Source organism: Garra rufa, chromosome 7 (genome assembly GCF_049309525.1).
Source record: "Garra rufa chromosome 7, GarRuf1.0, whole genome shotgun sequence".
In the NCBI taxonomy this organism is placed as follows: Eukaryota; Metazoa; Chordata; class Actinopteri; order Cypriniformes; family Cyprinidae; genus Garra; species Garra rufa.
The window spans coordinates 37,422,686-37,445,836 of NC_133367.1; the positions used below are offsets into that span (position 1 = coordinate 37,422,686).

Consider the following 23,151-nt stretch of genomic DNA (forward strand, 5'->3'; position numbering starts at 1 on the left):
AAGCTGTTATAGTGTTTTTTATTTTAAAATAATTTTGTTACATGCCATATTTTTCATTTATTTTTCATATTTCTATTTCATTGTTAATATATTTTTATTTTAGTTTCAGTAATTTTTATATTTTAACTTAAATTGATTTTATTTCTGTTTATTTCTCATTTTTATTTATTTTATTTTATTTATAAGCTATTATAGTTTTTTTATTTTAAAATAATTTTGTTACATGCTATATTTTTCATATTTCTATTTTACTGTTAATATATTTTTATTTCAGTTTCTGTAATTTTTGCACTTTAACTTAAATTTATTTTATTTTTGTTTATTTCTCATTTTTAAGTTTGTAATCTAATATTTATTTTAGTTATAAGCTATTATAGTATTTTTATTTTAAAATAATTTTGTTATATGCTATATTTTTCGTTTATTATTCATATTTCTATTTCACTGTTAATATATTTTTTATTTTAGTTTCAGTAATTTTTATACTTTAAATTTTTTTGTTTATTTCTATGTTTTAAGTTTGTAATCTAAAATTGATTTTATTTCACACCTATTATATAGTTTTTTGTATTTTAAAATAACTTTGTTACATGCTATATTTTTTGTCTATTTTTTATATTTCTATTTTATTGTTAATATATTTTTATTTTAGTTTCAGTAATTTTTATACTTTAACTTAAATTGATTTTATTTTTGTTTATTTCTAATTTTTAAGTTTGTAATCTAATATTAATTTCATTTATAAGCTATTATAGTGTTTTTGTATTTTAAAATCATTTTGTTACATGCTATATTTTTCGTTTATTTTTCATATTTCTATTTTACTGTTAATATATTTTTATTTCAGTTTCTGTAATTTTTGCACTTTAACTTAAATGTATTTTATTTCTGTTTATTTCTCATTTTTAAGTTTGTAATCTAATATTTATTTCATTTATAAGCTATTGTAGTGTTTTTTATTTTAAAATAATTTTGTTACATGCTATATTTTTCGTTTATTTTTCATATTTCTATTTTACTGTTAATATATTTTTATTTCAGTTTCAGTAATTTTTGTACCTTAACTTAAATTGATTTTATTTCTGTTTATTTCAAATTTTTAAGTTTGTAATCTCATATTTATTTATAATCTAATATTTATTTTAATTTTAACTTTATTTCAAATTTTTAAGTTTTAAAATGTTATTTCACAATATTTAATTTATAAGCTATTATAGTGCTAATGATTTATATTTTAAATTCTATTTTACTTTTAATACATTTTTATTTCTTTATTTAGTACCCCAATTAAATTTATTTTAGTTTTTCTTCTCATTTTTAAGTTTGTAATCTAATATTTATTTAATTTAATCTTAGTTTATTTATACATTTTATTTCCGTTTATATAATTATACATTTATATTTTGCTTTGAATATATTTTTATTTCAGTTTTAGTTTTAGTCATTTCAGTACTTCATCCTAAATTGATCTTATTTCAGTTTATTTCTAATGTTTAAGTTTTAAGTTTATATTCATTTTATTTAACAATATTTAATTTATAAGCTATTATTATGCTACATGCTATGATTTTTGTTCGTTTTCAACATTTCTGTTTTACATTTAATATATTTTTATTTCAGTTTCAGTCATTTTAGCACTTCAACTTAAATTGATTTTATTTCCATTTATTTCAAATGTTTAGGTTTGTAATGCAATTTTAATTATCTAAATTTTATTTAACTGTATTTCTAATTTTTAAGTTTATACTTTTATATTTATTTATAATCTAATATATATTAATTTTAGTTTAGCTTATTTAAGTTGATTTATTCCAGTTTATATCATATATTCGTATATTTATTTTTAAGTTTAAAATCTAATATTTATATATTTTTATTTCAGTTAAAAATGGTTTTAGTAGTAATAATTTGCAATATGCAATAATTAAAATTGACACCCATACACTTTTCACAATCCAATTAACTGATAATATTATAAATCACTCATTTTTCTCTCATTTTTCTTTCTTTCATAATATCCTGTTTAACTCGTCATACTTGAGAAGTAAAAAGACTTGTGGACAGTTTCGTGTTGACTTTCAGCCTCCAGAATGAAATATATAATACTTACGTTATGACACAGTGTGTTTCCCATAATTCCCATGATTACGGATCCATCTCTCAGCACGCCGTAGTAGACCTACAGTAGATGACAGATGACTGCTGTGAAATGTTCAGCTCTTTATGTGATCAATAGCGCTTATCTGGAGAATTTCTTTAGTGTTACATCGATCACGCTCTATTAAAGCTCTCGTCGGTTTCCTCACTCGTGGAAGTGTTTCCCAGCAGTGGTTTTTGCCCTGGATTGAGACCTACTGCAAGACAGAAAGGATTGGGTTTGACTTGAGCCTTTCATGAATGATATTCTTTTATGTCTGTTCTTTATACACTTCCTTTTTATTTTGAAACCAACAAAAGCTACTTGATTATCTCCTCAGGGTTTAGCTGTGAGGGACTTGGCCTTCATGCCTGTTGTTGCTTTTGTCTCTCATCCCCTCGCTTATGATATTCTCACCCTGCCACAAAAAAACAATAAACACCTCGCTGGGAACATTTCTCAAAGTCGGTCACTGCTTTTGATTCTTGCTGGTAGCAATGTGTGTGTGTGTGTGTGTGTGTGTGTGTGTGTTTTTAAATAGCCTATACATTTTTTTTGTCTTTATGTTTGTAGTCTGGCACAGTCCTTGGGAGGAAATAAATGGTGTGAATTCTTTGAAAATATTTTTATTATTATTCTTTTTTTTTAATCAATTATTATACAAAGGTTGGCTTGTAGTATGACATTATATTTGATATAGTGAATTCTAATTTTAGCATATTTTATGTACCAAAATTATTATTATTCTAAAAAAAATATTAATATTAAAGGTAAATGAAACTATGATACATGTAAATATTCCTTTAAATTAAATTTTGCTTATAAAAGTTGTAAATATATACATAAATGATTAATATTCTAAAGTATAAATAAACATAAAATATAAAAATGTAAAATTATTATTCAAATATTTGTAATTATATTATCATACGAACTGTACAGCACTGTAAACTAAATAATTATCACAAATTAAAATATTAATATTAAATGAATAATATTATTTGAAAATGTAAATAATGAATCAATTATAAATAGAAGTAAGACATAATGGTGTAATGTTTTTTTATTTTTTTTATTTTTATTATCATAGAAACTAAGTAGCACAAATAAAATATGAATATTATTATATTAATACATTATAAATATAATATTACAAATTACATAACTTAAACTGTAAATACAAGTTATTATATTAAAATATAAATATTGTAAATGTAACATTATAAAGTATATAAATGTAAATTAAGATAAAAATAAATAAATAAACATATAATATACAAAATATATTCTATATGTTTACAGTTTATTATAAATTGCAAATATAAAAACTTGAAATTATTGTAAAATATAAATATGTAAATCTAATATTATAAAGTATATAAATGTAAACTATAATATAGAATAAATAAAAAAACAACAAACAAATAAAAAATTAATTATATGATAGAATTATTATAAACTGTAAATATAAAAACATGTTATATTAAAATGTATTATAAATTGTTTTAAATTGCAAATATAAAAACTTTATAATATTACATTTAAATATTTATATTTTACAACAATTTAAAGTATATAAATGTAAATTATAATTTTAAATAAATTAATAAATAGAAATGAACTAAATACTATCATATCAATGATATGATAGTATTATTATAAACTGTAAATATAAAAACATGTTATATGTATTATAAATTGTTTTAAATTGCAAGTATTAAAACTAAATGATTGTAAAATATAAATATTAAAATGTAATATTATAAAATAAATACATGTAAATTATAATTTAAAAAATAAAATAATATAAATAAACAAATAAATATGATAATATTATTATAAATTGTAAATATAAAAACATGTAATGTTTAAAATGTATTATAAATTATTATAAACTGCAAATATATAAACTAAACGATTGTAAAATAAAAAAAATATATTTAAATGTAATATTATAAAGTATATTAAATTATCATTTAAAATAAATTAAAATGGTAAATATAAAAACATGTCATATGAAAAATGTATTATAAATTGTTTTAAATTGCAAATATATAAACTAAATGATTGTAAAAATATAGACATTTATATATCAATATATCGATAAATTATATAAATGTAAATTATAATTTAATAATAAATAAATAATATGTATAATATGTGTATTATTATAAATTGTAAATATGAAAACATGAAAATATGTATTATAAATTGTTATAAATATATAAAAAAAATTATTGTAAAATATAAATATTTTAAATGTAATATTACAAAGTATATACATGTATAATGTATAAATTATAATTTAAAATGAATTAATAAATTAAATAAATAAACGATATAATAGTATATAATAGTAATATTCATTCAAATAATAATCAAATACAAATATATTATAAAATACATAAACAATATTAAAAATATATTCTACATATCTGCAGCTTATTATAAATAAACAAATAATAAAGCATTATATTAAAATGCATTATAAATTTATTTATAAAATATAAATATTGTAAATGTAATATTATAAAGTATATAAATTATAATATAAAATAAATGAATGAATGAATAAATAAATGTATATAATCATATATAAAAGTAATATTGTAATTATTAAATAATTAAATAAAATATATTCAATATATTGACAGTTTATTATAAATTGTAAATATAAAACCTGTTGTATTAAAAAATGTATTATAAATTGCAAATATAAAAACTTTGAATTATTATAAAATATAAATATTGTAAATGTCATATAAAATATAAAATTGTAAATTGATGTCAAATAAAATACATTTCACCCAGTCAGTGATTTTCCAGCATCAGACATGATTGGCGTTATTGTCAGTTGTCCCTGCGGTACCTTCAGCTCCAGTGGTGCCCGTGTGAACCCCGCTGGCCCACAGCTGCCCAAAAACACGCATGACTGACGCCGGCCAGAGATTCAGGCCACTGGCGCTCTCCACTAGCATGCTAAACCACATCTTTAGAGATCTGCTCTTCCAGCCACGGCTTCATGAAGAAATCCGGAGGCTGCAGAAGAAATAATGATGAATCTGTCAACTTGATTATGGAAAGTGTATGATTGTGCTTAACAAGATACAAGATATTATTTTTACACAGTGTTTTCCATGTGATGCTGGAAGCCATAGACAACATTAGTACTAGAGTGTTGCTAGGTAGTTCCTACTAGTTAGGTTTAGGGCTGCAACAACGAATCGATAAAATCGATAAAAATCGATTACTAAAAGCGTTGGCAACGAATTTCATAATCGATTCGTTGTGTCGCGCGACGCAGAGACATTTGGTTGTTATTATATATATTTAAGAAAATTGAGCGCAGAGCGGAGTGGACACATTCGGTCTCTCTCCCGCACTGATGCCAGCAGAGTTCGGCACCTCATAAACTGTGTTTCCATCCAAAAATGCAAATTTAACTTATGCGCAAAACTGGAACATTTGAGCATAAAGCACCGTTTCTACATTATATATATATGCTGCCCCGATTTATATCAAACATGTTTGATATTTAAGCCTACTTTGGCTAGCGTACTTTCACAGCAGCCAATGCTCGATCGCAAAACAGCTGGTGTACGGGTCGTTGGATAGTGGAGACGGAGAAAACTACTTCTATAGTTTTTGTAACTCTGTCTGTCTGTATAATGTGTCGAAAACATACCACAACCGTAAGGAGAAAGAGGAGCTCTGCTGAGGTGAAATCGTCTCAGTTTTGAATAGGGCTGTGACGGTGGCACGTTGTTTTTTTTATATATAGCCTACACTTCAGTCAGCTAACAAGCAGCCTAAAAACGCCAAAATAAATCAAAGAAATAATATATTTAATTAAGAAAGTAGCCTAAGAATATTATATAGGTTATTAAACAAACATTCCTTGTAAAATTGTCCGACAGCTCATCAATTTTTGGCCGACTGAATTTCCAGTCCGACTGTCTTTTTTTCTCTTTCTCTTCCTCATTACACAGCTGCTGGTTTTAATAGCAAAGTGATTACATGTATTTTCGTTCCTTTAGTTTATAAAGTTAATTTAGAGATATATTTGGAACACTTTTTGTTTGTTAAATTCAAGTTTTTGTTTTTTAAAGTTATACTAGCAAACAGCGGCAGACAGATCAAAAGCCTGCTTAATTCATCGCGATTTAAATTAAAATCCATTGATATAAAAAACTTAAACATATCACAATATTAGTTTAATCATTCAATCAATATAAGTCCAAAGTTTGTGCGGGGAGAAGCGCGCTTTGCAGCGCATGGAGACGCCAGTGCAATGTGGAATTTCTTTTTTGCTCATAAAGGTAAGAGTAATTTACCACCTGGGCCGGAACTGTAAAGGGTCTACCTTAGTTTGTGTGCACTAACAGTATCAACAAAATGTGCTCTTAAAGAAAACAAACAGAATACGCTTGATATCTTTGGTTTAAACAGGAGCGCTTCACAATAATTAACCGAAACCCAGATAATTGCCTCACAAACACAATATCTATAGAAAGCTTTAAATTATTATTTTACTATAAAACGAAATAATTAAAATCGAAAACAAAACTCTTTCATTAGCTAATCCATAAAGATGCATTAGGCATTAATGAGCAGATGGCAGGATCGTCAATTTCATCTTTGCAACACTGAATCAGAAAATACTAGTTTATTAATAAGTAATTCGAATATTTTCTTAATTTTTGCCTTGACACATTCATGGTAATTACTTTTGCTGAGGCTTTGAGGCCAGTTTTGCGTGCATTTGAATGCGGAACTCTTCCAGCTGGTCGCTGCTGATGGCAGGACACTAAACACCGCCATGGCAGAATGAATGTAGCAGAAAGTTAGTCAAGTTATCCCGTTCCAGCGTGCAAAGTCACATGACTTTTTTAATGCGCACTGAGGAATTTAATTTGAGAGGCTTCTTGATGGGAAATGCAGCATGTACACCACAGCAAGCCGCTGTCTTGACGGATAGTAATTTTAGTTTATTTAGTCTATATATTTGGCAGATGTAAAGCATACATGTGTATGTTTTTTGTGTTAGTCCATTTTTATTTTATTATTATTATTATAACAGTTCAAGGAGCAACATGTTAGTGCACTTTCTAAAGATTTTAGTTCTGTTTTTGAATAAAGGGTTGTAAATCCCTTGGTTTTTTATCCGATTCATCGAATAATCGAAAAAATAATCGACAGATTAATCGATTATTAAAATAATCGTTAGTTGCAGCCCTAGTTAGGTTATACTTGATGTTTCGTGAAAACATGAGTGCAAATTGTAGCATAACTGTCTTTTTTAAAGGTGAATCAAGTTGAGTATCCACTAAATGAGGTTTCTGGTGTATTTACGAAGAGTCAGAGCTGGGTCTGTTCCAGCACAAATAAAGCCTTGTTGCAGCTCTGATGGGCAGCTTGATGCACTGCTTTCAAAGAGCCTGAGTTTACTGTCACTGACGGGAACAAAGACTTTGCAGATGTCTGAGCCACTCCACTTTGAGTTTTTGTAGGTCTCATTAGGCTGGTATTTCACTTAAATGTACATTATATGCAAATATAATATATATATATATATATATATATATATATATATATATATATATATATATATATATATATATATACAGCTGCAATCAAAAGTATTCAACCCCCTTGACCTGTAAAACATTTTGCTGCAGACAACAAAATTTGGTAAAAAATTATTTAACAAAGGCATCAATACACAATTACAGAAAGTTTAGTAATACACACTTGAGTAGTTCTGAGAACGCAAGTTGATGAATAATGAAAATAAAATCTTATTCTCTCTAAACGTTCATGTTCAAAAATATTCAACCCTCAACAGTCAAATTTGGTGCAGAATCTTTTATCATTTAAAACATCAATAAACAAGCTTGAAAGTGCTAAGAAGCTTCTGTCACCTCTTTACTGCAATCTTGGCTCATCCCTCACATGAAAAAGCTTTCAGATCAAGAACATACTATGACTGGTCCCTGAACCAAGTTTAAGTAGATTTTGGATGTTTACTCTGGGATGATTGTCCTGCAGGAAAGTCCATTAATCATCATCTTCAGCCTTTGCACCAAAGGCATAACACCAAATGGTGGCCTGATACTTCAAAGAATCCACGATATCCTTCATATGGTCATGTTTTTCACTTCCTGCTACAGTAAAACAACCCCATAACAGGACTGGCCCACCTCCATGTTTGACAATGGAGATGGTGTTCTTCTGCTCATAAGTTTTCCCTTTTTTACACAAGACATACCACCAATCCATAGGTCGAAAAAATTGGTCACATCGCTCCATAAAACATTCTTCTAGAACTCCACAGGTCTATCTAAATGAATTTTAGTATGTTCAAGTCTGCCGTTTTGTTCTTCTAGGTCAATAGTGGTATTAATCATGTTTTAAATCAGCAATATCACACAAGAAGATGTGAGATATGGCTGTATATTGGCACTGCTATGATTTGTCCTTAGGCCCAAACGTACTCGGTTACTTTCGTAACCTCGGTTCCCTGAGATACGGGAACGAGTACTGCGTCTGTAAAGACGCTTATGGGAAAAGCTCCTTTTCTCCTGAGACTGAAGCATTTCAATAACGCAGTGTAACTGCACGGCCATTGGTTCGTGCAGTGTTAAAGAAACGAACCAATGGCTCGGCAGCGGAGATGCACAAACCTATGGCGATGATTCGCGCCCGATCGCGCCAAAAGGGGCGGAGCATCTGGCTATATAAGCGAGCATTCGCCATAGGGAACTCAGGTACTTCGACTGAAGCGACGACTGAGTCGTGCAGCTACCTAGCACGGCCAGCAACGCAGTACTCGTTCCCGTATCTCAGGGAACCGAGGTTACGAAAGTAACCGAGTACGTTCCCTTTCGATACTTTCACTCGTACTGCGTCTGTAAAGACGCTTATGGGGAACCAGTACAATCCCGCCGTTGCTAAGGTAGAGGAACGACTGACATGACCCTAGCACTAAAGGGCTAATAAGGGCCAATTTGTTCGATCAGATAGCCTGATAAACATCCGTTCCAAGGAATAAGTACACTTGGAGCTCCACAGAGGCCAAGACGCACTATATATAACATACTGGTAAAACATACCACTATGTGGAAAGGACCCGAGTCTGTAAGACTGGAACGTCCAAGTTATAGAATCTAGCAAATGTGGACGGTGAGGCCCAGCCTGCCGCCGCACAAATCTCTGCAATGGAAACCCCACTAGACCACGCCCAAGACGAGGCGATGCCCCTCGTCGAATGGGCCCTTACTCCCATGGGACATTGTAGGCCCAAAGAGGAGTAAGCCAGCGTGATGGCTTCCACAATCCATTTGGATAATCTCTGTTTTGTGACCGAACACCCCTTGGTGCGGCCACCAAAACATACAAACAGCTGTTCTGACTGCCTAAAAGGGGCAGAACGCTCTATATAACATCTCAGAGCCCTGACAGGGCAGAGAGGGTTAAATCCCTGGTCTTGCTCCGTAGGAGGAAGAGCCAAAAGGGAAATAATCTGGTCTCTAAAGGGTGTAGAGAGACTTTTGGGAACATACCCATGCTTTGGCTTCAGGATGACCTTAGAGTCATTTTGCCCGAATTCCAAGCAAACGGGGCTCACAGAGAGCGCCTGTAAATCACCCATGCGTTTGACTGATGCTAATGCCAATAGCAGGGCAGTCTTCAACGTCAGGGGGCGAAGGCCTATGGACTGAAGCGGTTCGAAGGGAGGGCCCTTCAGGGCCCTCAACACTGTGGGTAAGTCCCAAGACGGAACCGTAATGGGGCGAGGGGGATTAATCCGCCTTGACCCCTTTAAGAAACGAACGACCAAGTCGTTCCTTCCCACAGATTGACCGTTTACAAGGTCATGGAATACCGCTATAGCTGCAACATAGACCTTGAGCGTGGAAGGGGATCTCCCCTTATCCAACAGCTCTTGCAAGAAGGACAATATCACAGATATGTCACATAAAATTGGGTCCGTACCGCGGGTGGAACACCAGGCGGAAAAGACAGACCACTTGAGATCGTAGAGCCGCCTCGTAGAGGGTGCTCTAGCCTGTGAAATAGTACTCAAAACCGACTCAGGGAGACTTAAAGGCTCCCGTCTAGAGCCCAAACGTGTAGCGCCCACAATTCCGGTTGGGGGTGCCATATCGTTCTGTTCGCCTGTGTTAAGAGATCTCGTCTCAGTGGCACGGCCCATGGTGCTCTTGAGAGCAGCCTGGGAAGATCTGGAAACCAATGCTGGTTCTGCCAGAATGGAGCCACTAACAGGACCTTGAGTTTCTGTTCCCTCACTCGCCTGATGACCTGTGGCAGCAGAGCGATAGGAGGGAATGCGTATAACAGGAGATTGGGCCATTCTTGGGTCAATGCGTCCTGTTCCTTCGAAAAATAAATTGGGCAGTGATGATTGTCTTTTGAGGCGAAAAGATCTACTCGCGCCCTGCCAAAGACAGCCCATATTTGCTGAACCGTGTGAGGGTGAAGCGTCCATTCGTCTGAGGAGACGTTGCTCCGAGACAACATGTCTGCTCCCTGATTCAGTTTGCCTGGCACATGCGTCGCTCTTAGAGAGCGGAAGTGCAGCTGAGCCCATTTCAGGAGACGTTCTACCATCGTAAATAGACGTCTCGACGAGAGGCCCCCTTGGTGATTTATGAAGGACACCACTGTCATGCTGTCCGAACGGACTAAGACATGGTGACCCTTCAGCGCAGGTAGAAGGGTGTGAAGGCCTAAACATACTGCTAGCATTTCCAAGCAGTTGATGTGAAGGCGACTCTCTGCTTTCGACCATAGGCCGAAAGCAGGCTGGCCGTCGCACAGCGCCCCCCAACCTAAGTTGGAGGCGTCTGTCGAGACCGCTTTCCTTCTGACCACCAAGTCCAGGGGAACGCCCTGTTCCATCCATTGAGCGCACCTCCAAGGAGCCAGGGCTGCTATACAGGCCCGATCTACCTTGATGCGCTGGCGTCCCAAACGCCACGCTTGAGGAGGAACCTTTGGTTTCCAACCAGAACTGCAGGGGGCGCATTTGAAGCAGACCCAACTGAAGTACTGGAGATGCTGAGGCCATAAGGCCGAGCATCTTCTGAAAAACCTTGAGAGGGCGAAGGGCTCCTATTTTGAAGGAAGCCGCGAGCCTGCGAATGGCTTGGGCTCTCTGCGGCGCAACTGCTGCCTTCATTTGACGTGAGTCGAAAACTGCTCCCAGGAACGCAATGCGTTGGCTGGGAGACAGCACGCTCTTGGCAAAATTGACCTTGAGTCCTAGGCACTCTAAGTGGCTGAGGATTAAGGCTCTGTGGTGTGTTAGCTCGCTCTCTGACTGGGCTAGGATGAGCCAGTCGTCCAGATAGTTCAGGACGCGGATTCCCATCTGTCTCAGAGGGGAAAGTGCTGCGTCCATGCACTTTGTAAACGTGCGAGGGGCTAACGACAGTCCGAACGGAAGGACTGTATATTGATATGCCACTCCCTCGAAGGCGAATCTCAAGAATTGCCTGTGATGGGGGGCGATCTGAATGTGGAAGTATGCATCCTTCAGATCCAGTGAACAAAACCAGTCCCCTTTGCGTATCTGCGAGAGGATCTGTTTTAGTGTAAGCATTCTGAACGGCCGTCTCATGAGGGCGCGATTCAGCTGTCTGAGGTCGAGGATGGGGCGTAGACCGCCATCCTTCTTTGGAACGAGGAAGTAACGGCTGTAAAAACCTGACTCGCTCTGTGTTGGGGGGACCGTTTCCACGGCGCCCTTGGCCAACAGATTCTTTACCTCTAATCGCAAGACGTCTGCGTCTTTGCTGCGAACTGAGGTGGTGATCACACCATGAAAGCGAGGAGGTCTTCGAGCGAACTGGAGTACATAGCCTCGTTCTATTATACCCAAAACCCATTTTGACACTCCGGGGATGGCTTGCCATGCCGCGGATCGTGTCGCTAGGGGCTGCAATGGTTCGCACAGCTGTATGCTGTCTGAAAGCATTGGAAGAGGAAATTTGCTCTTTTCTTGAAAATGTTTGTTTTTTATTTTTCCCGCTATCACAGCGGTTTGCTGTAAGGGCGCTGATATAAAGGGCCCGTGAGTTACAGCTACATTTTTCACAAACATAAGTTCCCTTACACCCGGAACAGAACGGAGTGTAGAAGGGCTTAAAAGAGGCACTTTGGGGGCTGGTACGGCTGCTGCGAGACTTGGCCCCTCCCTCTTCCTGCTGTTGAGATCAGGAAGACGCTGGCGGCGCCTGGTCCAGCACCACTCTTGGCCGAGGTCCCTGACGCTTAGGGAAGGGAAAGCGCTTGGCTGGGCGTGACCGAGGACGGAGCTCCGTCTGAGGCGCTGGTTGCGCAGCTGGGGGCGTGGCTTTCGCAGGCTGCTGAGTCGACGCCGGCTTGGGGCGACTAGGAGCCGTTGCAGAGCTCGAGCGTTTGGGCAGGAAATGTCGCATGGCTTGGGACGATTTCTGCGCCGCGGTGAAGCGCTCCGCGAAACCCTCGACAGCTGGGCCGAACAGGCCGGTCGGCGAGATGGGGGAGTCAAGGAAGGCGACCTTATCCGCGTCCTTGATCTCCGTCAAGTTAAGCCACAAGTGGCGCTCCAGCACCACTAAACTGGCCATCGATCGCCCGATCGCCTGAGCCGTCATCTTCGTGGCGCGTAACGCCAAATCCGTAGCGCTACGTATCTCTCTGAGCGGGGAATCGTCCAGGTTCAACTCGTCCAGACCGCGGAGGAGCTTTGCTTGGTACACCTGGAGTACCGCCATAGAGTGAAGCGCTGAAGCTGCCTGTCCAGCAGACGAATACGCTCGTCCAGCGAGGGTAGAGGTCGTTCTGCAAGGCTTAGACGGGTGTGACGCCCTCGCCTTCCAACCGATAGCGGTGGGCGGGCAAAGGTGCGCAGCAACTGACTCGTCCAGCGGGGGCAGCTTCTCGTAGCCCTTTTCCTCAGCGCCATCGACCGTGGTGAGGGCAGCAGAAGAGGAAGTATGAAGGCGGGCGGAGTATGGAGCACGCCAGGACTTAGAGATTTCATCGTGGACTTCGGGGAAGAATGGTGAAGCTCGCTGACGAGGGGCCTGGCGGCGCCCCGGCAGAAACCATTCGTCCAACCGGCTCCTAGAGGGCTCCTCGGGAGGAGACCATTGAAGATCCAGCTCCTCAACAGCTTTAGATAGGACGCGGAACAGTTCGGCGTCCATACCGGCGCTGGATTGCGCAGACGGCAAGGGGGCGGGGTCATGGGAAGAGCCCGACAACTCCTCTGCGTCAGATGCGGCCAATGACATGCTGTCATCCTCGCATTCACTTCCTCCGAAGGAGACCAGATCGCTCGCAGCCGCAGAGGGACGCTGGTCAGGATGCAGGAAGAGAACTGGCGATTCCTCTCCATGTGGTGAAGGCGAGGCACGCGGGGTCTGAGCCGGCGTGAGCTCGCCTGTCACCACGCTCTTAGATCTCTTGCCCCGCTGCTTCTTCCTAGCAGGCTCTTGCGAGGAAGTAAGCGGGAGGGCGCGAGAAGCGGCGTCGCTCTCTGAAAAGAAAGCTAGCCGCGAGCGGAGGGAAGTGAGACTCATATTCCCGCAGTGGGAACATTCCGTCTCATTGAGCGCAGCCTCAGCGTGGGCGTGACCCAGGCACGAGACGCACTCAGCGTGAGTGTCAGCGGCGTGCAGAGGGGCTCTGCACGAGCGACAAAAACGCCGTGGCATTTGGAACAACGCCGTAGAAATTTGCTCTTAATTTGCTCTTTTAGATGTTCGCCGGATAGCAGCAGGGAATCAGCTCCGGAGCGTCAATCCGCCGAGCAGTGAAGATCCGCTGCGAGGCTCGTCAACGGCGAAGAAGAGGCTTGCTTGAGCGAAGTCTGCGTAGTCAGTCTCTGCGAAGATCAGAAGTCGTCGCTGAAGAAGAAGGATCTGAGTTCCCTATGGCGAATGCTCGCTTATATAGCCAGATGCTCCGCCCCTTTTGGCGCGATCGGGCGCGAATCATCGCCATAGGTTTGTGCATCTCCGCTGCCGAGCCATTGGTTCGTTTCTTTAACACTGCACGAACCAATGGCCGTGCAGTTACACTGCGTTATTGAAATGCTTCAGTCTCAGGAGAAAAGGAGCTTTTCCCATAAGCGTCTTTACAGACGCAGTACGAGTGAAAGTATCGAAAGGGAACCTCCGTTACTAATTCAATAATGTCACTTTAGAACTAGCAACGGAGGAACGTTGAGTTGCTTCATTGAAAACGTATTATATTACTGTATTAAGAGCTCATTGTATTATGTAGAGAATTATTAAAGAGAGATAGACTGGACGTGTGAGATTAAATGCATCTGATGCTGCATTCATTCTTCAGATCAGTCTCGTATTCAAAATCAACATCAGTTTGAATATCTGGGAAAGCGATATCTTTATCGTAACATTAATATCCTTTCATCTGTTAAGGGGGATTTTGTTGCTCAGTGCAGTTGTTCACTGCATCAAGTTGTTGTTGAAACTAAAATAACTTCCGTTTATAGCGTCAACTTTTTAAAGTAAAAGTCTTTACTGCTGACTCTTGTCTTATATATGCCATCTGTTCATGTTTACCAATTATACATAATATGTAAATGAACATTATATGCACATTTAATATGCATATTTCTATATCTATATAAATTACTATATTATAATTATAATATAAATAATAAAACAATAATATATACAAAAATTATATTATCATTTATTTTATATAATCATTTATATGCCATTTGGTTATATGTATGTGTTTAGATAGTATGCAAATGTACATTATAGTTATATACAGATTATTATAATGATGTTTAATTGTTTAAAAAGTATGCATAACATGTAAATATACTTAAAAATACATAGATTATAATATTATCATTATAAACAATAGTTACATTATATATAGCATCTATACGTTTAAAAATGAATAGGATAAAATAGAATTTACACAATCCAGTTGAAGAAAAATGTATATTTAATCATATATGTGTATATATTAGACATGCACTTGTACAAAATTTCTCAGCTGATACTGATACTGATTATTAAGAATTAAATCTGGCTTCTTAAGAAAAAATCGCTCCCAAATAATGTTATTAACTATAAAGGAAACCCTTTCATCATACATTTTCATAATACTATAAAACCTATATTCAACTGCTATTGATTATTAGATATGGTAATCAACTCAAATGCACATCAGGTAGTTTTGTATATGTATGTATGTGTGTGTGTGTTCTGTTGTTGAGTTTGACACAGTACATTTCTCAACAAAAACGCATTAAAAAACAGACAAGTCTGCTTTTAAAGCAGCATTCAACTCAACAGAGATAAAGCACTCTCACTATCAGTTCCTAATGAAATTTCAAGAAGTCAGAGTGAAAAATAAAGGAAAGCTGCTTTTCTCTGTTCAGCGGTGAACATCTGCCGGCTCCTGATAGCGCTGACGAAACACTTCAGCGTCTGCCGCATTATATCCATAATCATCTCATACCTTCAATACAAATCCATAAGAATGTGTCACTTTAACAGACATGAGAACTAATGATAATGTCAGCTGTGAGAAATGGACAGCTACATTCATTCACACACCTCTCAACTGATTTAAAGCTTCAGTGTTTGTCATTCATTCAACTACCAACAGGTTGGAGATGTTTCTCTATTTTTTCTATTTTGCTTTTTTTTTTCTTATTTAGCTTTCTAATTTCGACCTTATTCTCGAAATATTTTGACTTTATTTTCGTAATTTTGACTTTATGCTCTAAATATTTTGAATTTATTCTCGTAATTTCAACTTTATTCGCGAAATATTTTGACTTTATTTTCGAAATATTTCGACTTTATTCTCAAAATATTTTGAATTTATTCTTATAATATGGGGGCAGCCGTGGCCTAATGGTTAGAGATTCGGACTTGTAACCCAAAGGTTGCAGGTTCGAGTCTCAGGTCCGGCAGGGATTGTAGGTGGGGGGAGTGAATGTACAGCACTCTCTCCACCCTCAATACCACGACTGAGGTGAGTCCCTTGAGCAAGGCACCGATCCCCCAACTGCTCCCCGGGCGCCGCAGCAATGGCTGCCCACTGCTCCGGGTGTGTGTTCACGGTGTGTGTGTGTTCACTACTGTGTGTGTGCACTTGGATGGGTTAAATGCAGAGCACAAATTCCTTGTATGGGTCACCATACTTGGCCTCACTCACCCCCTTTCCTTTCCTTTCCTTTAATTTCAACTTTATTTTCAAAATATTTTGACTTTATTCTCATATTTCAACTTTATTCTCATAATATTTCAACTTTATTCTCATAATATTTTAACTTTACTCTTGTACTTTTGACTTTATTCTCTAAATAATTCAAGTTTTCTTGTAGTTTCGACTTTATTCTCAAAATATTTTGACTTTATTCTCGTAATTGTGACTTTATTTTAGAAAAAATGTATTTTATTTTTGTAATATTTTGACTTTATTCTTGTAATTTCCACTTTATTCTCAACAAGAGTAAAGTTGAAATATTTCGACTATATTTTATATAGACTATATTTCATAAAGCATTTCAACTTTACTCTTGTAATTTTGATTTTGTTTTCAAAATATTTTGACTTTATTCTCGTAATATTTAGACTTTATTTTCGTAATTTCGACCTTATTCTCAAAAAAATTTGACTTTATTTTAAAAATATTTCGACTTTATTCTTGTAATATTTTAACTTTATTCTTGTAATTTTGACTTTGTTCTCTAAATATTTAGATTTTATTCTTGTAATTTTGACTTTATTCTCTAAATATTTTGACTTTGTTCTTGTAATTTTGACTTTATTCTCTAAATATTTTGACTTTATTCTTGTAATTTTGACTGTATTCTCATAATTTAGATTTTATTCTTGTAATTTCGACTTTATGCTCTAAATATTTTGACTTTATTCTCATAATTTCGATTTATTCTTGTAATTTTTACTTTATTCTCGTAATATATCGATTTTATGCTCATAATAAAATTTTGCCTTTTCTCGTATTTTTTTGAAAAATTTATATTATATTCTCATAATATATATTGTAGTATTTCAACTTTATTCTCGTAATTTCGACTTTATTTTTTTATTTATATTTTATTCTCAAAATATTTCGATTTTATTCTCTGAATATTTCGATTTTATTCTCTAAATATTTCAACTTTATTCTCTAAATATTTTGACTATTTTCATAAATTCAACTGTATTCTCTAAATATTTTGACTTCATTCTTGTTATATTTCGATTTTATTCTCTAAATATTTCAACTTTATTCTCGTAATTTCGACTTAATTTTTTGATTTATATTTTATTCTCAAAATATTTCGATTTTATTCTCTGAATATTTCAGCTGTATTCTCTAAATATTTTGACTTCATTCTTGTTATATTTCTATTTTATTCTCAAAATATTTCGACTATATTTTCTAAAAATTTCAACTTTATTCTTGTAATTTTCACTTTATTCTCGTAATATTATCGATTTTATTCTCTAAATATTTTGATTTTATTCTTGTAATATTTCAACTTTATTCTCTAAATATTTCAACTTTACTTTATTTTTGTAACTTTGACTTTATTCTTGTGATTTCAACTTTATTTTTGAAAAAATGTAAATTGTATTCTCGTAATATATTTCAGCTTTACTCTCATAATTTCAACACTGGCGTTTAAGTGACTGCGTAGTATATTTATGTCATGTCAGTGATATTATTATTTTATTATTTTGATTGCATGACAGTTTCAGAGTGTGAATATGAGTTCATGTCTGTATTAACAGTAGGTTATGTGTCTGTGATTCTTTCTCCAGGCTGAACTGTGTTTAAAGCATGTTTGACCTTTTAAAAGGCAGCTTTCTGAGTGAATTACTGACTGTCTCTTTACTACGGTCTGTGTGTAAAACGGCTGCTTCGGGCAGGTCTGTCTTGCATGGCTGATTTTCTCTCATCTTTTTTTAGGGCTGCTAAAACAAGCTGATTACTCGCCGGCTCGTTGTGAGATCAAATGAATCTGCTCATTCGCCAAGTGTGAAATTTACGTTCCACCTTTTATACATCTAATTTTATCAGTTGGTTAGTCAGTCATGTTTTTTTTTTTTTTTTTCACACTCAGCAGCATTTCTGTTCATATTGTTAGACTTCATTAACATGTCTGTATAGTTTTAGCTTTTGATTTTGGCTTATTTAGTTATTTAAGTACCTTAAGTTAAAATAAACAAAATATAGAAATGTGGCAAATAGCTGAAATAAAATAAGATTAATACATTTATTACTATATTTTAGATATTTTATTTTATTTCAGTTGATGTTTATTTTATTTCAAGTAATGGTTTTATTTTCAGTTCAAATTTAATAAATTTTTCAGTTTTATAATAATAAAATTAATAATAATAAATAAATAGTTTTAGTTTGTTATTTTTATATTATTTTACTTTGTTATTTAAAAAATATATCTATGCAGTGTTTATTTTTTATTTTTAGTTTGAGTGTACCTTGATAACTAGCTGAAATAAACATTTATTTATTTATTGTTTTATTTTTTAATTTTTATTTATTGTTATATTTTTCAATTATTTGAAATAAAATGTTAGCTATTTTAAAATTTAATTAATGTAATTTATTTAAAATTAATAACACTTTTTCAATAATATTCATAGTAATAACCCCTTTATTATTTACTTAATTTTATGTATGAATATAAAATAAAGTTATAGTTTTTGTAAATTTTTTGAAATTGTTATTTTATATTGTTATCTTTATATTTTCAGTTCATTTTTATTTGAATGAAAGTTTTAGTCATTTTGTTTTTATTTGTATTAGTTTAAAAATATATATATATAGATTATTTTTTATTTTATTTCAAATTTTTAGCTTGAGTGTAATTAATTAATAACTTCTTTTAAATTATTATTTTTTATATATTAAAAATGTATATATTATATTAATAATTTATATATATATATATATATATATATATATATATATATATATATATATATATATATATATATATATATATATATGGTATATATTTTATATATATAAGTGGTTTTAGTTTTGCTTAAGAATAGTAACATATTTATTTATATAAAATATAACCTTAAATTATCGAATAATAACATATATATTTATATAAACATAAAGAATGAATTTCATGTATAAAATGTATTCTGTAGACATTCATCCTGTTTTCATCTATATGAATCTGCTAATATCATGTGATCAGCTCATCATATTTCGGTCTGTTTTTCCTCACAGTCAGTTCCAGCTTTATATTCTATTATTATTTCACCTTGCATTTCCCTCCTGATGGTATTTCCTCTTCCAAGTGACAGCCAACTATCGGTTTGCCAGTTTGCTGGGCCTCACAATTATTTCATTCAACTAATCGTTTGCATAATTTGGAATGGCAATAAAAGCAATGTTCTCTCTCCCACTCCAGCTGTGATTTACACCCTGCAGTCAGATTCAGCATTATCTGCTTTTAGCCTCAACCGAAAATGCCTGAATATGTAAAAGATGTAAAAAAAACACATGTAATATATAGTAATCTATTACATTTCTCTCTCTTTTTCTCTCTTTACACTTAAAAAAAGATGATTATAACACATAATAATGTATGCTATATATATATATATATATATATATATATAGCATACATTATTATGTGTCATAATCATAGTGTCTGGCTGGTTTTAGTTTAAATGCAGAGACTCGTTTCTCAGGTTTTGAGGTTGTAGAGTCGGTTAATTAACATAAACATTATCCGTGTTCTCAGATCAAACAGAAGGAAATGGCTGTGGAAAATCTATGCTAATGAATGAAATGACTTTGGGCAGGCTGTATTCGCTTCTGCCATCCTGTATTCATAACTTATGAATGCTGCTCAGGATCACTGTCCTATTGCTCAACAACCCTGAGCACAACTTCATTTTTCTTTGTGAACTGTGTTTGGTTCATTGTCCTGCCAGCAGAGCTTGCAGTCACAGGTCAATGACCCTGCAGTGAAGCGACACAGGACTGCCGTGTGGACTTGACATTCAACATACATGCAGGATGTAGCACATCTTAAAGGGATAGCTCACCCAAAAATGAAAATTCTGTCATTTATTACTCACCCTCATGTCGTTGCAAACCTGTAAGACCTTTGTTCATCTTTACAACAGAAATTAAGATATTTTTGATGAAATACAAGAGCTTTCTGACCTTATTTAGACAGTAATACAACTGACACGTTCAAGGCCTAGAAAGGTAGTAAGACAAAATCAGTAAAATTGATAAAATATTACATTTTAAAAATCAATAAAATAGCTTTATTTCCATTCATTCATTCATTCATTCATCAAATTAAACTAAGTAAACTGTATTGCTCTGCCTGTGTATTATAATTTTGCATTTGCTTCGACTTCGTGTTGCGCCTTCCTACGTGCACCGTGACAGAAAGCCGGACCAAAACAGTGTAAACACAACGTGCTACCCCACATTTATTTTTTTTGTTTTTTCAGTGTTTGTTTTGTTTGTTTCTCCCATCATGGATTACCCGTCTGTCCTCCTCCTTCTCCTGGAGCAGGGGAATCGCTCTCTCGAGGACCACACCAAAGGCTTTGTGTTCCTCACCCCATGACTCACTACTAGGACAGCAGCCTCTTTACGTTCTATCGTGCTGGACTGAACTCCGCCATTAAAGCGCAGCTGTCCAGGGATGGTCCTTGGGAGAGCCTCGCGGACTATATTGAGTGGGTGCTGGTGTCCAACAGATCTTCTCGGACCGTGGAGGACAACACCAGCCCCACTTCAGACCCAGAGCCCAGCCAACCATCACCCCGAAACAAGGAGCCAGAGACCGAGCCCACCGCGGACAGAGAGCAACAGAGCAAACGATCGCCGCAAAGCCTGAGCACATTATGTCTGATCAGGTGCGAGAGCCGGCCACAATGCCCGCGATGGTGGAAGTATCAGTGGAGCATCAGGGAGCTACAGAAAGCCCCGTCCACTGCACCACCACTGAGGGTGAGCAAACACAGGACTCTGGGGACTTAATAGATTTCAATACCAAACTATCTACCTGTCATGAACTACCTGCCTGCCTGGGTTTCCCACCCCTCCCTTGCTTCCTCCATTCATCCATGCTGCATCTGCCATGCCACCGCTGTCTCCTGACAGCCCCTCTGGCTCCGGCGCAGATCTCTGGATCTCCACCTCGGTCACCAGAGCCTTGGGCTCCACCTTGGCCCTCCGGATCCTCTGTATCGCCCAGGATCTTCAGCTCTCCGTCTCCATCTTGGGCTCCAACGCCACCTGCTCCGCCTCCGTCGGTCAGCCCCCTGGAGTCGTCAGCCCTTTCTCCACCATGGCACCTCCTTCCGTAGGCTCCGCCGTGGGCCATCATCAGGGCTGTGGCCTGGGACTCACCTGGCTCCTCCTGCTCCGGATGCCTTCTGTCTCCTCTTTGGCTCCTCCCTACGTCATCACCACCCAGGACTGTTTTGTCTTCTCCTTGGCTCTTTTCTCTGTCGTCCCCACCCTGAACTGTTCTGTTTCCTCCTTGGCTCCTCCCTCCGTCGAATCCTCCCTGGACTCTGCTGATCGTCCTCCTCCCGGGAGTCTGTCCTCTGCCGAAACCTCCTCCTGCATAGATTTTGTTTTCTCCAGCCCTCTCCATCCTGTTGTTCCGCCTACCAGTCCCCTTTAGTCATGTCTCCCATCATTCTATGGCGCGAAGTCGCACCTTCTGGGAGGGGAGAGTAATGAAACACCCCCATCATTCTGTCTGTCTTGGTTTCTCCCATATACCCATATTTGGTCTTCCTGTCATTAGTGGTATTCCCTGCACCTGTCTTTGTAATTAGCACCCCTTTATTAGTTGGTTTGGTTTCAGTGTTCCTTGTCCAGCTTCAAGGTTACCCAGTGTGTGCGTGTGTTCCTGCCATTCCTGTCTGTGTATTGCCCTGCCTGTGGATTATAATTAAAGACTTTGCATTTGCTACACGCACCGTGACATAAACGTTATGTAAAATAATAAGCTTAAAAAGAAAGAAAGACATTTGAAGGGAACCCTTTTTATTCATTTATTTATTTATTGTAAACATTGTGAAAAATATTAAGATTATTACAAAGGAAGTTGGTATGGCCCTTTATTTATTTAGTGAATTTGAATAAATAAATCTATAAATAAGAAATAAAATAAAAATGAAAATAAAATGAAATGGCTTTCTTTATTTAGTTAGTGAATTTTATTATAAACATTATTTAGTTAGTGAATTTTATTATAAACATTCCATAAAACAAATAGCTTATCAAAAAAAAACTGTAATAAATTTTTATTTATTTATTTATTTTTTTTGTTAGTACATTTTAGTATAAACATTCCATAACACATAGCTTATAAAAAAAAAAAAAGTTAGTTATTAGTTAGTTTTAGTTAGTGTCTTGAGTAAACATTGTGTAAAATGCTAAAATTATCAAAAAATATTGGAATGGCTTTTTAGTTAGTGAATTGAGTAAACAATTTGTAAAATACAAACAAACCAACAAGATAGATAGATAGATAGATAGATAGATAGATAGATAGATAGGGATTGGCCTTTGCATCAGGGATATGGTACTAAAAATGCTGTCTAGGTAGACTAACTAGGTTCCAGACAATGCTGTGTACTAAAAAATAAGACATTGATTGATTTGCATGCTTGCTAAATACTTTGAAGCAACAAGGCCTAAAATGTGTGATTATAAATGAAGGCGTGTTTGATGAATTGAAAGATTCAATTTGCAGTTAATGAACCTCTGATGTTTTTTTTTCTAGTAGACACTGCAAAATTAAATCAATTTCCCTTCCACATTCACATGTGTTATGGAGTGTAACAACACCTTTATATATATTCACTGATGTTTTTGACGCTCTTTCTCAAATCTTCAGATGGAGTTGATCTTTCTGAAATACTCGGTTATTTCACACAGACTGCGTGATCTCGGCCATCTCTGATTGTGGA

At 35.4% G+C, this 23,151-nt stretch overlaps 1 protein-coding gene across 1 annotated transcript in view; it reads left to right on the top strand.

The window, feature by feature from the left end:
• LOC141338149 (glutamate receptor-interacting protein 2-like) overlaps window positions 1–20,786 on the top strand; it is a 198,608-nt gene extending 177,822 nt beyond the window's left edge. The window contains exon 14 of the mRNA XM_073843707.1: window positions 20,668–20,786. Coding sequence (XP_073699808.1) covers window positions 20,668–20,786 — 119 coding nt within the window. The remainder of the gene's footprint in view (window positions 1–20,667) is intronic.
• The last annotated feature ends 2,365 nt before the right edge of the window (window positions 20,787–23,151 follow it).